This window comes from Panulirus ornatus, chromosome 2, assembly GCF_036320965.1.
Source record: "Panulirus ornatus isolate Po-2019 chromosome 2, ASM3632096v1, whole genome shotgun sequence".
Classification (NCBI taxonomy): Eukaryota; Metazoa; Arthropoda; class Malacostraca; order Decapoda; family Palinuridae; genus Panulirus; species Panulirus ornatus.
The window spans coordinates 20932386-20949541 of NC_092225.1; the positions used below are offsets into that span (position 1 = coordinate 20932386).

Consider the following 17156-nt stretch of genomic DNA (forward strand, 5'->3'; position numbering starts at 1 on the left):
ATGGGTTCGTTCTTGCTACGCCTCTGTTACGTAGAGTGGAGTCAGTATCCTTCCTTTATACTTGCAGGGGACCTTCAGCTCTGCTAGTGATGTGTGGTCCTTCGGTGTGACCCTCTGGGAGATCCTTACTCTAGCGCGCCGACGTCCTCACCATCATCTGTCTGACGACTTGCTCTTCCACGCCCTCCTCTCCACACACGCCCACGTACACCCACCCGCACCCACCAGTGATACCTATGCCACTCCTCAGGTAGGTTATCAAGGTATTTCGTGTGGTGTCAACGGAACTCGAAAATGACTTTATTTTTTATAGGTTGATTGTGTTTATTTTCTACAAAATTAGGACATAGAATAACATATGTATTCATAATGGAGGAATTCAACTTTTTATATTGTTGCAGGTGGTACTGAGTCCACCAGCATGGTGTCCGCGTGAGGTGCAGGAGGTGATGAGCGCCTGCTGGCGCCCACACCCCAACCACAGGCCCACCTTCCACATCATCCACGCCACGCTGGCTGCTCACACCCTCGCTAGCAACTAGAGCGAGATCTCTCCGCTGCCTTGCCACCATGCAGCCTAGCCCTGCTGTAAACTCGCATGGCAGATATGAAACTTGGGACAGGGATTTATGTGCCAAATATACATATCGGGCGAGCAACTGCTTGCCACTTTAAGATACAAGACAAGACAAGACAAACAACGTGCCAACTAGGGTTAAGTGGATGACTTGACCAACCTTAGACTGCTTTCAGATTAGAAGTTAATCAGTTCTTCCTTGATTTCAAAAGAACGTCTTGAGAGGCGAGAAGAATATCTAAGTGAAAGTAGTGTCAACAATAAAGTTTTATATAAACTCTACAAAACAAGAAAAACGGCAGTGCCAACCCTAGTGTTTAACTTTACCAGTGGTGTTTCAACATTTCGTGCTTCCTGTGTTTTACTCTCATCTCACGGAATTATGTACATATCTTCCTCACGCTCTTGAATGATCATTGAGTAAACTGGCAACCCAAAGTTGACTTTCCAGACTGATGTTGATACGGTAACAAGAACGGTCTACATTATGTGGTACTGTAGGTGTGGTTCCTACTCTGCTACTGTCAACTAGTGCATTTATGTTAGTTCTTGCTCTAGTGCTAGTAAATGGGACGTCAGATCCAGCATTCCCAACTAGGATTCCGATTGTAGCACTGCCAAATGGTGACCTAATAGCTGTCGAGGTTCACACTCCAGTGCTGGTAGCAGAGTCCCAGTTATTAGCACCGTCAACTGGGGCCCCAGTTTTTGCTTTCATTCAGCCAGATCCTGACACTATTGCTCATGTAGTGTTGTCAGTTGGAGCCAACAGTATAAAGTTTCTCGCACATGAGCTCCGATTACAGTGCTGCTGCTAACCTAGGCTTCATTTATTTTACCATGAAGTGAGACTTTGGATATACTGAAGTTCATCACTGTTAGCTATGGGATCCTAGCCTTTATATGATATCCACTAAAAAGATTCGCTAGGTGATTTATTGTTTGCCAAGGGATATACATCCATGTAGTGTCATTTCTGATGTGTATGTCAAGAAAGCGTTGCAGCTAGTGATATAAAGGATCCTAAAAGTACTGTCAGTAAAAGGTCTTTATAAATTATATCAGCTAAGGGATCGTACCATTAATGTCAGTTAATGAACCCAACAAATACAATTAATATTGATCGTATGAATAATGTTGGTGGAGTAACTGGTGAAGGAGTACCTTATATATATCAGCTAAGGGACCGAAAGTGGAAAGTCAGTGCAGGGACCTCAAGTGATGCCTCATATTGAACAATTTATTACGAACACTTTTCTACTGAACCAGACTACCACTAACAATTTCTTCCGTACCTGGACCATAGGTTTTAAGGGCAAATTAGTTTGTACTTTCCATTGACTCTTAATTCTACTTAGACTGTTTACTCACTCCACTAAGCTCTTTCTGTCGGGAGACGGAGTATGGATGGTGTGACGGTCCTGATGATGCCAGCAAAAGCATTAAGTTCCAAACGCAGACATGGGCCCAAGATCAAAACAGAACAAGTGTAGTTAAGTGTGTTGATGTCTTAGAAATTATTGTAATTTAGAAATGTGCTTTTTTTTTTAATACATTTCCCCCTTGTATATTTTTGGTGTTTTAAGTATTTTACATGTTTCTAGTCACATGTACAAGTTTCCTGTAATAACAACAAGCAGTATTTTTCTGACTACCCTTCATGTATTGATCTGTACGTACCTCACTCTTTTGTATATGATGGATCTTCCATATGTAGGTTACTCGGATATTCCTATGGTTTCAACCTAGTATTTTATGGATTATGTGCAGGATCAGTGTTTTAATGTTAATACCTTTATCATCAGCATAACTGCTGCTGTTGATGATCAGTTATAGATGTAGAATACTTGTAGTATATAGTGAAAACAGAGGTAATAAGCAGGTTGTGCACTTTACCAAAGTTCACTTCTCTCATATACACATCATGACAGTGTCTGCAACAAGCACAAGGGTGTGTGGGATGGTGAGCTGTGTTTTCTTGCCTCTTGACATATGGATTGATACAAGGGTTAGATAGATTGCCACGACAGTGTGGATCATTGTGTGTCCGGATCATGGCAGCAGATTCAGTGAAACTTTTTTTTTTAATGATGGACTGAGGGTACATTTGTAAAAGAGAATTATTTGTATAACATGGAGTCCGCTCCATTGTGTGTGTGCCCTGGAGGGTATCAGACTATACTTGTGCCCATCGCTCCCATGCAAAAGTCACATACTGCATGACATATTTTCCCACCACATCCACCCTGTCAGGCCTTTAAACCTGTGTACCTCATTCTGCTTTTAATGAACATCGAAATCAGAGTTGTTTTATTTTCCTTTTTTTTCCCGTATTTCTTTTCAGGCTGAAGTGTTCTCCTATGAGTATTCAACAAGAGAAGAGTCTTTTATCTCCGTCAGGTACACTGACCGGTATACTGGTTCCACTCTCACTGTGAATGCTTGACAGGAGCGGTGTGTGGATCCGACTTAGTCGGGGCAAGCTAGGCTCCGTCAGCACTGGTCCAGACTTTGACGGACTGTGGGCCAGGTTTGGAGCAGGAGACCAGGTTTGATCAGTGTGGTAGGACTTTATCTTGGATTGCCTGTGTATCAGCCATGATAAGTTCATAGACCAGACCGAATTTATGAAAGGGTAATCGCACTTCAGTACGAGTTCAAATAGTTTATTGAAGCAATCCAGCACATGTTTCACGGAAGAAATCCGCCTCGTGTGTAAATGATTTACAAATTTTCAACTCAGCCAGAGTAGAAACAATGTCCATAGCATGGCAGTAACGGGATGTACAGGGCCGTGTGGCTGTTGCAGGAGTTGCATTGTTAACGCATGATGGAGAGGATTTCTTTCGTGAAACCTGTAGTTTCATTTGACTAAATCATCTGAACTCTACTGAAGTTTGTTACTCGTTTATATATATATATATACATATATATATATATATATATATATATATATATATATATATATATATATATATATATATATATATAGTGTTGAAATTCGTATCTGGTTCCACCGTATTTGAATACGTTTGAAGAGTAATTTCTTTTATTTTTCATTTATAACTAAGTTGCCGGGAACAGAGGACAAGTGTAGATCTCAATTGAACTTTCTTTATATCAAAGCAACACTTCAAAAAGACAAAAAAAAAAAGATAATGAAGTGGATTCGAATCCATTATCTTAGATTCATCATGATAAGCCGGAGCAAAATACGCTAACCATGTAGGAATAATATGAGGATACGTATCTAAACCTGAATGCACCATATAGATTAGAAATGTTATGGTTATTATGCACATGATCTGTATTCACACGATGCCACAGGAAGTCCTACTGAATTATAGTATTCCCGAAAGGTAAATGAAAGGCGGGTATCATTCCTACATGATAACCCTGCCACCGACGGTAGCCCACCGTCAGTTGTTCCAGTTCAGCTTGCTACGTCGTTCGTGAAGGAGTAAACTGTAATCTCTCAACAAACCAGGAGGACTGTACTCTCGGCTCATATGTGTAAACTTCAGTTGCTGCCTCTCCAACACGTTTCGTTTGTCCCAAGTTGTCGCTGTTTTAAGGCCCAGTTTTGGCATGTCTGGATAACGAGCATAGTTACTGTGCTCACGCTTGAGGTTTGAATTCGCATGGTTTCGGTAGCGAGCACTGCATCCAGTACCTCGCAGCCACAAGGAATTTCCCTCGTATACCCGCTTGTAAGTCCAGTTTCTTAAACATACACTAGCCTGGGATAATGCCAAAGGATATTTGGCAGTCCAAGTACCCCATTCTCCTACCAGCCGGCCAACCACCAGTTAACGGTTTATGGGCAGGCATACTGGTAGTGCTTGGGGTCACTGCTCCTTACAAGGTTTGGTAATGTGGCTGCTGGACGGGTGTGGGGCTATGACTAGGCAAGACATACTAATATTACTATTGGTTCAGCCTGGGCTGCTAGCAGGGTTTAGAATAAATAATTTATGAGAATGTGTCAGTTGCCACCAGAGACAGACAGACAACCGGAGGCCTGATTTGGCCCACGACTGGGTTGACTGAAAAAAACGCAAGATATATAACGACAAAAAAGTCATTCCGCTCAGTAGTTTTTTAAGCTATCACCGACTCCCTCGCTGCCGCACATTAGTTTCCTAGTGTCCCCGTTTTCGCTGTCGTTTATACGTTTATTTCTTGCGGTTTTTCTCAGAGTTTACCTGAAAATATAGAATATTTGTGGAAATAACTTTTGAAGGTATAGTTTTAGCATTCATTACGTCTGACGGTAACTTATTCCAGGGCTAAACACGGTTGTTGGAAAAGAAGCTTTTTCCCACGTCCGTTTCAGAACCTGGACCATGCTTCGATGTTATGAATGATAGAAACAAAGCCTGTCATTTTTCGTTGCCATCCTGTGGGCCAGACCCTTGGTGTCCTAGGCAAATGGTAGGCGACAGTACAGTGCCATCCCACGCGTGCCCCAAACGTCCATTCTCGTATCCGCTACGACAGGGAACATTAGCATCTACATTTCTCTTATGTGACCCTCATTATGCAAGTGCTATTGACGGTGGCGGAGCCATTCTTACCGTGACAATGGAGGCTGTTGACTCAAGTGAAGGTACTAATTGAGTAATGGGGAAATGAGTCGAGGGAGAAAAAGTTCAAAGACCAAATTATGAAAGCAGTTAAAGAAGAGGAAGAAAGTGGGAGTGAGTAGGAGTGTAGTTAGTAGAGAGCCTCCCCATACATATACAAAGTACGTATTCCTGCACCTTTCACACATTAAAGGCTATATGATAGCAAGCTCTGGCTGTAGAAGACATGGGATATTTATTTTGTACAATTAGTTTTGCTTGGTATTTTGTTTCAAGTCTTTGTGAGGCAGGGAGTTGGAGATGTAAGCTGCACCTTCCAAAGTCACTTTGTCTTGTTGCATATCATTACAAGCCCTTGCTTAAGTTAACTTATAATCTTACACAAGGTCTTCACTCATAACGCATCCCGAGGTCTACAATCATGACGCTACCCTTCCTTTGGTCTATAGTCATCACCCTACCATAGGTCTATAGTCATAACCTTTCCCTAGGCCTACATTCATAACCTTTCCTTAGGTCTACAGTCATTACCCTACCCAAGGTCTACATTTATAACCCTTCCCTTGATTTATAGCCATAACCTTACCTTAGGTTCGTAGTCGTAACCCTACCCTAAGTCAACAGTCATAACCCTGCCTAAGGTCTAGTCATTTCACGTCTCGCGTTGTATCTTTTTTTTTTTTTTTCATATTTCTGACTGCTCGTGTCAGATCCAATGCTTCACACAGGATTTCCTCGTTATCAAACGGAATGAGATTTCCTCGTTATCATACGGAATGGTTTACAAATTTAAGAGCAGTTGAAAGCAGGACCATAGATTTGTTTAAGATAAGACTTTATGAATACTTCTCTTGCCGTGACATTATTTTCACCGCTTCAGATTCAAAGTTACAATGCGTTTTTCTCCGAATTACATATATAATTTTCTCCCAGTTTTTGATCTTTTCCAGACACACACAACTTCGAAAGGACAGACCCACTGGTCTCTTGTTTGAGTTCCTTTTGGTTCCTTTGTATTCCTTACTAGGTTTCTAGGTGCATCACTTACCCGTCCTTAGGTTGGCAATATCCATATCACAGTGCCTAATACGTAATCATATTAGGAGGGAAAAATAGATGACACAAGTTTGGGTAAAATTCTAGCATAGTTTCATGCGGTAATATTTGTGTGTTTTCATTTCATTCATGTTCACAAGTGTGTTGTTGTGAGAGGAATAGTGTCTTTTCAGCGGCTTTTGAATTATGTTCTGAAGTGTTGCTGCCCCTGACGGGTGGGGTTTACCAAGTTCGAACATGAATTACTTTTTTTTCCTGAAATATATTTTTTTCCGTTCCGTTTTGGGATTGCTTTGCTCTTAAGCGCCGCCGATTTAAACATAGATACCTGGTGGTTAGAAGACAATGCCACCTGCAGAGATTACGTAAAGAATGTTGAATTAAGTGCAAAGCAAAGGATATTGTTTGTAATTTAGTTACTATTGTATTGGTGGGAAAATTACTGAAAAATGATTGGGTTTTCGAGAGTCACAGGTTAGAAGTCTGATGGGCTATGCAATTTTCTAGTAAAATACAGTATAGAGACTGCTTTGAAAGCGCAGCAGTTGATTAATGATCACTCTTAGTGATGCTTGCGATGAAGCATAAAGCTCTGGTGAGGTAGTGACATTTCCTCTGGGATTCTTTTCTTCTACCGGTAGTTCGTTCCCCGATAAAGATCTTTCGATACTTTGAATCCTGCCGGCCAGTTCGTCCTTAACTTTCGTCGACACTGGTAGATTTGATTTTACCTAACTCTGGGAAGGGAGCGAACAGATCAGATCACATGGTATAAACTATAAAAAAAAGATTTGAAAACATCAGTTATGCAACTTATGATGGAGTCCTTTCAGCGACTTTCTTCCGATGTTGGGAAACGGCACACCAGCCCACCCTCTGACCACTTGCTTGATTTTTTTTTTTCAAGTGACCATTATGAGTGTTTCAACACTGTGCACAAACAGGCTCATCTTATCGTTCTCGACCATATTTCCCCACAGTTTCAATAACTTTAAGGATGTGATCTTCGGTAGTATCCGTGTTACTCACACGGTAGTATCCGTGTTACTCATAGATATGCCAAAAACGTAATCTAGATTCCGTTGGGAAAACAGTATTCCTCTCACTATAACACTTGTTTACCTAAATGCAGTGAAAACAAGTTAAGGAAACTATCACTGGGCTAATAAACTGGGATTTTACCCCATCCTTCCCTCTGTCATGTCTATCTTCCTCAATATAATATGATTCTGGCAACGTGATATCAGTCAAAACTATTACACAATTTACTTATTGATTGTCATCTCTAGGAAAACTATGGAATCCTATGTTTTGATGTTTCTTATCTTATTGTCTTATCTACATATGACGCACCCACAACTTCCTTATGAAGCCAAGATTTGAACGTCGCATGGCCAGAAACTAAATATTACAGACGACCTACTCGCTGGTTGTGACATCTGTTGTTTTACGTCCTTACTAAAAGAGCCCAGTCAGTATTTTTGTTGGTTGCCACGTGTCACAGCTGACGACAAGGTTATGGTTGGGCATCCTCTTCAGTTTATCTTTCTTGGTCTGTGTTGTTCTCGCGCACGCGTTTTTGCGCATTTCTTCACGTTGTGTCCACATTGGGTCTGCCCATAAAGTGAACTGTTCTGTGTACGTTAAGACGTGTATGGTGGCTAGCTGAACGTCGCGCCAAGGATGGAATACGGTTCTATTGACAGTACGGCTTCTGCAAACCACATTGCATCCAGTTCATGTTTGGTAAGCGTGATTACAGAGAGCGTTTGTGTATGCATATACAAGAGTTCTCAAAATATCTCCACCGTTTGGTTCCGAATAAGATAACGTTTAACCAATCTGTGCTTACTCTTCAAAATTACGTTTGAACCACTGATGGTACTAGTTGGCAGTGGCATGTATAAGAAACGAATGTTGGAATTGTTTATTTTGTTGATACTGATGGTCAGTCGTGCACATAGCCTTTATAGATTTGTGTACACCTTGTATTGCCACATAAGTCGTTTGACAGGAAAGCACACGACAATGCTGAAATCACTTATAAGTCCCGAGATTTCTTCCAAAGCTTCGTAGTGACGATCCTGGTGCTACCGTATGTGATTTTTTTCGTTGGATATTCATTTCCCACTCCACGAGGCATGCTTAAGGAAACTTCATCAATACTGTCATAATTCAGGTTCGGGTTAGTAAATGTAGTTAAAACAATAGAAATATGAATAATGTTAGTCCTTAGATCATGACTGGGTAAGTCCCATGATTGAAGAACTCCCTTTCCATGATGTAGAAATGGGTTGTCTGGAGTCGTTTGGTAACACTGATAGATGCTGAAAAGATTTTGTCCATTTAAACGTCCATGTTTAGAGATGATTTAGTTGTAAATGGTTTCAAGGATTGTTAGCATGCATCGTTCATTGTTTTTCTCTTCAGTAATTGTGAAGTTTGGTTCGTTTGAAGTAGTCAGTGTGTGTTTAATGGCACTTGATAGTTGTCATGCATGTGTACCCTTCCGAAAATGGCCATCAGCAGTACAACACTTAAGACATTATATTGAGTTAAGATACGCTTTATGACTATATAAATGTTATCATCAGGGCTTTCGTGATGACGTGTGACAAGATATTTGCTAATCATATTAGGGTTTCTCTTGCTTTTTATAGTACCAAACGACCCTTACGTTGACTTATTATGATCAGAAGCCACAAGAGCATTCAATGGAATGAGTGAAGGCAAGAGACGGTAGTCGGGTAGGTGAAGATAAAAGGAAGATTGTTAGGTTGGTGAAAGCAATAGGAAGAATCAGATACGTAACAAATGATGTGCACTACCTCGTGCGGAAGTGATACAATACAAATCCAGTGTTTAAAAGTAAGACATTAAAAGTTTTGTAGGATGATGGTAAGATTATAGTTATACAATACTGGTCATATGTAAATTCCGTCATCCATCGTCAATTATAAATCGATAAGTCTATAATAAAACTACGTTTAACGGAAGATCTTTTCGACTTTATTTGGAAAATTGATTCATAGTAAAGTACATATCTAAAATGTTTTAAGGGAAAACATCTTTAAGTGTATAACTTACAGTAACAACTAAAGTCGCATGATAACATTTTTATTTTAGCTGACAATGTCTTGTTTAGGAAATTTAGGAAATAGCTGTAATCATGAGTGAGTCTTTGTTCGCTACAGGTAGTAAATACACTAAAGTTTGCCGTCTAAGAATACATATTTGATGTTCATTTCATAGCGATAAAGTATGCTTATTGTAAGGATTATTGTACTTTGTTTTTGAGTCACTAACTCGCGGGAAAATAGGTAAGACTGCCATTGATGAACATTTGAGGGTGCATTTAAAGATGTAGTAATATTAATAAATCAATGTAGTAATATTAACAAATTGATAAGGTAATTCAATAATATTAGTTTTGAAAAATCATATAAAGGTGCCTGTTATGGTACAGAGATAAGGTGGGATCGTGGAAGCAGGATTAACAGTGAATTTGAATGTTGAGGCCAAAAGTCTGCTTGCTTTTTTATTTCAACAAAATTAGCCTTTGATTAGTGCATGTTTTGTCCGTGTGTTGTCAGTCACTATGAAAAAATACTGAAACCATTAGAACTTCGGAGGCGAAGTCTAGTGCCGTACATTACATCAGTAAACGTATTTTGTAATTGTCAGTATAGTAATCGCAAGGTTCACGGTATTGGAGACCTTCAGATCTGTAGTCTTTGACTTTAGCCTTTCACGGAATAGGACATTGAGTCTCAGGACCTTTATTGCTGTCCAAAAAACTACAGAGACGGCTGGTAGAGTACGATTTACTCCCTAGACCCGTTAACTTCCCGTAGGTTGCTGCATCCCAGGCGGAGCTGATCAGTCCCGCTGCCTAGTGTGATGTTTTCCTTAAATGCATTGTTCTTTGGAAAATGCTGTAATGCAGCATGGAGGTGAAGCCTTCCTGTAGGTCAGGAATTGCAACACCGTGCAAGTTGCAATTAGCCTCAGGATATCCCCTCCGTGAAGCTGTGACAGAAAACAGAAATTATGAAAATTATTGAGATGTAGATTGTCGGGAAGGGAAAACACCGCTCTTGTTGGACCATCATCTGCATCACATGGAATGTCTTGCATCGGCTGGAATCCAGAGAATGAGGCCTAAATTTACATATAATTGGTTGGTGAAAAGGTAGAGGACTATAGTTTGGGGAGAGCAGTGAGAATAATCTTAACAGCTTCGCTAATACTACCCCTTTAATAGTCGATATCATTTGTATCAAAGTATTGTGATGGCTGTTGTTGTTGATTTTATGATGTATAAGTCTATCCTGTAATTCATTTTCTTTGAAGTACACTGCCTTATAGAGAAAATATTTTTAGGGCTAACTATAACAATTTCGCTGGCAACATTTATCAATCAAAAGTTTAGTCTTCGTGCGTTTGGCATATGTGATTAACAATTATTTTTGCTTACATAATAACATTCTCAATATGAAAGTTATAGATCTTTTAATTACCAATCAATTGCAATTTAGTGTCAACCCGTTTTTCAGATTGGAAGGGAAGGACCTTGTTGTTGCATGTCTATCCGCTCTGTATCTATATGCAGTATTGTGACTGGAATGAATGATTGTTTATATGAAGATGTCCTATGATAAGATATGGGTTAAGAAGTAATGTGAATTATGTTTTTTGTCCATGTTGCGTGAGTTACTGAGGCTAGATTGGGTAGGCTAATGTCTTCGACCACCTGCACCCAGTAAAGCGATGACGACAAACGACAACAGTCAAGCTTATATACACTTTTGAGATAGTTTGACCGTGTGCATTTCCAAATGTGTTATACATTGATCGCAGTTCACAAAACTAAGATGGGGTTTTGGTCAACCACATTAAATGATGACTGACTGGTGGAACGACCTTGAGTTCCTGTCTTCACGAATAGTGAACATTTTGGAAGGCATGGCCTATAAAGGTCCTTTGTTGGTACACAGTGACGTAAGAGCACGTTTGCAGTATTGCTTAAGGACAAGGTCTACAGAGGGGAGTCAAGCCAGCATGGGCAAACTATAAACCTTTCCGGTTCCCACTCATATTTTTGTTAGCTGAGAAAGTACGGGCAACAGATCGCCTTAATCACTGTCGGCAGCGCTAAATGCCACAGCGCTAATTTTAAAACTTTATCAAAAGAATATCCTGAATCAGGAGAACAATCAAGTAGCCATCTGTAGCTTACAGTGTGTGTTAAGTGTAAATAATCGACAATTGCTCATTATTATATCTACTAGAAAAAATATTCGACCCTGCCTCTTACACTGGCCCCTGAAAGCGACCTCCCTCTCTGGGCCTGGGTAGTATGTTATGAATTTGGTTGTTATGGACAGTGTTTGATATTAACTCATTTTTTTTTTTTTATAAATTAGCAATGGGTGAACGAGAAATTTGTATTGATGGTTAAAGGGTGTACCTACTGGTCGCTCATTTTGGGCATTGTTCATATGTGCCATGTGGCATTGTCAGATCGGAGATACGACCGTACATGTTCATCATGAAAATATAAGTAGAATTGCATCAGTAGTTAGATTTTCCGAACGCGACATTCTGCTAGTATTCCCAGGTTTACTTATGTAGAAATGCTTAATCGTGCGACTGACATTGGCGTCCGTACTTCTGTGCTGTTGTAACTTGTGGGTAAGACTTGCTTATACTTACGAAAGTGCAAGATGGTTGTCTTTTAACGATTGATTATTGTCAATGCACTGTATTAGTTTATAGTTCTTGTTAGCATGTTTAAAGATGATTGAAATATCTGCATAAAGAAATGAGGGCAAGGATTCGGGAACGAAGCGAAAGAATTCGAAGTGAGGTTAGATCTTGCAGAAGTTGTGAAAATCAGTCGTTTGATGGAACAACTTAGAGCTGGTGTAGTGGGCAATGTCATGTGTACATGTTATCAGCTGTGAAAGATAGTCTACCCGAAATAAGTAGTGAGGTTAGTAGACTTATTCTCTGTGACATAATGTCAGACATTCTTAAAACAGGCCTTTTGAAGTAATTTTGGGCATGGATATTCAAAGAAACTTCAACTTTACCTCGCAAAAGTTTAATATACCAGCTAATTAGTGATGTGAAACAGAATGATCGAGTTCTTATGACAATGAGCCAGGCTGATAGTGGTACCAGTAGTAATGTCATGCACTGAACCATGAGTTCAAGGGATATGAGTAATGCCTTCTATGCTGTAGTAGGCGCAGGTGCCCAAATTGGTGTCATTTCTTGCAGTAAAGGATAGTGGTGCCAGGTACAGTGGTTCACATGATATGGTGGAAAATGCTGAGAATTTTGAAGCCTTGCGAGCTTAAGTTGAGATCTTTCAAACAAAAAAGTAAAGAGTTTTTGAGTTACAGGAACGAATGATGCAGGGCCACAGGAAGTGAGAGGTGTACTTAGATATGTAAAGTCACAGATGCTAGCCAGTCCCATTTGGTACTTCAGGGTATGGCTTCCATGTCTCAGGTTAGTCATTGTGCCAATTAAAGTATGTAACAGTGACAAAACCCTGAAATTTGTCAAAATCAAAATATATGAGACACAACTGTGTATGTCAAAATTGCTTATTGAGTTCAAATGAGATGGCAAATTAAATTTTCCTGTAAAAAGGAATATATTCATAGCTAATCAAAGAAAAAAAATAGTAGTTTGCTCAGTTGCTCTTACCAGTTTGTCTCCATAAACACCACAATGGAGCTTAAATACTGAAATTGCAAAAAAAGAAAACTGAAATGCTTTATCTCGTGGAAGAAAAGAACATTACATAAGATTGATAGTCACAAAAGATATTTAGGCCTCATATAACCCAGAAATAATGAACTTATGGTGGAAATTTTTCCTATAATATGGTGGGTACTGTACAGGTTAGTGTTGACTTGTCTACCTAGGCAGTCTTGTTAGCTTGTTTCTGTACAATAACGTTTTAAGGCACTTTATTTCTATAAAGCTCAAACTCAACCTTGTTCCACACATTTCCATTACTTCTAGGATGTTTATGTAGTTACTTTGATTTATGCTGAGGTAGTATCAAAATTTACTAATCTTAGCCCATCCTTATTTTTACCATGATCTGTGTGCATACATACGTAGGAGTAAAAAAGACATGGTACACGCATAAAAGTTTAGGAAGACACAGCAACGTGTAAAACTCTACCTGTAACACAGATATTGTAATCACTCATATGCATAAACATACACACACACACACATATAGCAGGAGGCTATGGAACTTCAAGAAGTGACTTCTGCGATAAAGGAAGGAAAAGGAGGTTTAACCAAGACATTAGGGGGCAACCAGTTATAACTTTGATTGACTTGGAGTCATGAAATTAAGAAATAATTAGAAAAGCTTAGAATCTTATAAGCATGCTGGAATTCTTTGAGACATTCATCAAGTGTGATAGATCTAAAGAAGAGAGAGAGAAAAACAAAGTACAGTCAGAAGACAAAAATAATGGAAATGTCAAATGTGGCAAGAGGATGTAGCAGCCCCACTAGAACTGCAAAGAGGGCAGGAGTGTTAGATGGTAATGTCAGACTGAAAGTAATGTATTCAAATGTTGATTGGTTACATCAGTGGTAAATAACTGCAATTCAAGGATCACGTAAAGGAAAGGGCACCTGATATTATTGGAGTCATAAAAATTAAGCTTACTAAAGCTTCTGTTCTGCCCAGAGGAGTACATGATAGCAAGAAAGAAAAGAGAAGGTAAATGAGAGGGAAGATTATCCCTCTTTATGAAAGAGCCTGAAGTATCAAGAAATAGTGGAAGATGACCCATTCAGACAGTACATAGTGGGAATAGTAACTGTAAGGATGAAGAAAATTTGTGTTATTCGCATATAATCCTCCAAAGAATTGCAATAACCAGAAGTATACGGTGGTAACAGTGAAGAAGCAGTCAGGATGGTACATGAAGCAGTGAAACACATTTCTTAGAGATGGTACTCATAATGGGGAATTTCAATTATAAAGAGAGACTGGATTCTCATTGTGATAGTGAGTCATGGTAGACTGGACTCTCATCATGATAGTGAGTCATGGAGACACGAGTTTTTAGATTGTATACCTGAAAATTTCCAAACCAGCTTGTTACAGATCATACTAGGATGAGAGGGACTGATACACCATCATTACTAGGCTTTGTCTTCCTCATATCAGCGTGGATATTGATAACATCTTATATGATACACCAGTTGGAAGAAGTGATCATGTAATACTCAAGTTCGAATATGTGGTAAAAGAGGACAGTAAAATATCAGAGGTGAGACAAGAAATAAAGAGGAGATATGACCAAAGAAACTACCCAAACCACAATAATATTTGTGGTAATATAGATTTTTTTTTTTTTTTTTTTTTTTATACTTTGTCGCTGTCTCCCGCGTCTGCGAGGTAGCGCAAGGAAACAGACGAAAGAAATGGCCCAACCCCCCCCCCCATACACATGTACATACACACGTCCACACACGCAAATATACATACCTACACAGCTTTCCATGGTTTACCCCAGACGCCTCACATATATAGATTGGTTAATAGAATTCAGTAGCCAGGAACCTTGCTGTCGTGTTGAGAGGCTTTGTAAAATTTGCATTAAGGGAGTAGAGGCATGGGTACCTCAAGAGGAAAGAATGGTGTGATAAGACGTCATAAAGCAATGGAGCTTCGAGATGTGCAGTAATGAAGATAGAGACAGCACTTTAGTCAGCAATGTATAAGAAAGCACAAAAAGAGTTTATCAGGATAAGAAAAGAGGAACAAAGAAACAAAATAGTATTGTGGACAAGGTACCTAAAAATTCAACACTGTTCCATAACTTTATTAGGAGCCAGTTGTCAGTTTAGGAGCCAGTTAATTAGGCCAAAGGATTCAGAGGGAAATTCTAAAGGTTGATTTATGGATTTATGAGAAACTGAATAGCATATTGAAAAGTGTATTCGCAAAGGAAGACCCTAAATCCCCAACACCACCGAGATGGAATGGGAAGGAGATTTTGGAAATCATGGTGATGTCTAGAAAAAAGATATTCACATGGTCCAAAAAGGACTTTCCTTGTATGTGCTATACAGGTGTGCAGTTACGTTTGATAGACCACTTAAATTATTGTTCATGATGTCATTGGAGAAATACATTGTGCCAAGGGATTGGAAAAGGACAAATGTCTTATATATAAGAAAGGAGACCAGGAACAGGCACTGAACTACGAATTGGTCTTACTAATGCCTGTTGTGCGAAGGTTCTTGAAGAGACTATTGGAAAGCAAGTGGATGACTCTCTGTATAGAAGAAATTCCTTAAGTGAGAGACAGCATGGTTTAAGGGAAAGGAGGTCTTTTGTAACTAATCTCTTAGAGATATATATGAGAGTGAAATCAGTGTTAGACAAAAGGAAAGGCTGGGTGGACTGTTGTATCTGAAGTGCCAGAAATTATTTGACTTTGTACCACATAGAAGGCAGATCAAGAAGCTGGATCACTAATCAGGAATAAAGGGAAAACTTCATTAGACTGAAGATTTTCTCAGGAAGGGAGTAGAAGATGCATGTTAGAGGAGCCTTTTCCAAACGGGTTGAGATGACCAGCGGAGTGTTGAGGTTCATTTCTTGGACTATTACCCTTCATGACCTATGTAAATGTTTTGCCTTTAGGTATGGAATCCTACCTGAATATGTTTGGAGATGAAGCAAAGGTCATAAGGGAAGTGAAAAGCAAGTATTGCACCAAGATTACAAGGGGACTTGAACAGACTCCAAACCTTACACTAGTAAGAATATATAGTCTGCAGAATCATACCATTTGTAATGACATTGTAAACATGTTAGTTTTTGTTAAGAATTAGGGATATTTCTTGATCAGTATTCTTGTAATAAATAGACTAAACTTTGTTTCAGAGTGCGGTTATGTGCTATATTGATATTTCATATAACTACTGGATAAGGTATAACTGAAACTTCAGAGTACTCCATTGTTTCTGAAGTATTCATTCTCTTCACTAAATTTGTCAGATGTATATTCAACTTTATAAAAGTTGGACAGATGCAGAGGAATTTGTTTAGGGCTAGGTATATTTCAGATGAAGCTGCTAAAGTAATAAGTGAGGATTGTATACTGGGGAATCATTTTATGGAGATGGTGTGAATGGATGAATCATTTGTGTCCAGAGGTTAAAAGTAAGAAGTTTGAAAAGGTAGGAGTCCACTTTTCACTTCAACACATTAGTCACAGGTTGTGGATGAGTGTGTGTGATTTTTAGAGGCTCTAAGGACTTGATCCATCCCAAGTAACTAGATTGATAATGATATATTTATATTCCAGATTTCAAGTGTGCAAACACATTTTCCTTAACCTCTTCAAGAAATACACCTGATTTAATCCCACATTCACTGAATCTGACCATCTGCTCAGTCCTCTTTCCTTCCATTTTTACCATACTGTTATCAGTCAAAATTCAGGCTGCTGAAATTAGTCGTTTAAGGAATGCTTGTGTTTAGAGATGGGATGGAATAAGTAATGCTGAAGTGTTTAGGAGATATGGGAGATTAGAGAGAAATGTGGTTTGTGGTGTCCAGTTGAAGCAGTCCAATCTTGTTGAGGGTGCATGATGACAGATTATTGTAGAATATTAAGAAGTGAGAGGTTGGCAACAGGCATCCTAGAAGGGGCAAGGAAAAATATGCTGGGAAGAGGGTCCAGGTAAATGAGAGAGTAATGAAGAATGCTTGAAAGATGTGTTAAGCTTTGATAATATGGCATCTTTTCTCTTTTTGCCATACCCATCCCTTTAATTGGGAGTTCTTGGACAGACAGAGATAAAAGATCTATAGACATCAGTCTTCATTAACCTTATATTTACCACGAGCTTTACACTGTCTTGTATGCCTTTAT

General features: G+C 39.2%; 2 protein-coding genes across 12 annotated transcripts in view; both read left to right on the forward strand.

The window, feature by feature from the left end:
• Window positions 1–2879, forward strand: part of LOC139754027 (discoidin domain-containing receptor tyrosine kinase B-like) — a 466979-nt gene extending 464100 nt beyond the window's left edge. For all 11 annotated transcript variants that reach the window (XM_071671021.1, XM_071671002.1, XM_071671040.1 and 8 more), the window contains 2 exons: window positions 68–250; window positions 402–2879. In XM_071671021.1, the coding sequence (XP_071527122.1) occupies window positions 68–250; window positions 402–542 (324 nt within the window). In that variant the 3' untranslated portion in view covers window positions 543–2879. The remainder of the gene's footprint in view (window positions 1–67; window positions 251–401) is intronic.
• Window positions 2880–7943: 5064 nt separating this feature from the next.
• The window catches only part of trio (trio Rho guanine nucleotide exchange factor), a 630725-nt gene continuing 621512 nt past the window's right edge, over window positions 7944–17156 (forward strand). Inside the window, exon 1 of the mRNA XM_071671150.1 lies at window positions 7944–7965. Within this exon, the coding sequence (XP_071527251.1) occupies window positions 7959–7965 (7 nt within the window). The 5' untranslated portion in view covers window positions 7944–7958. The remainder of the gene's footprint in view (window positions 7966–17156) is intronic.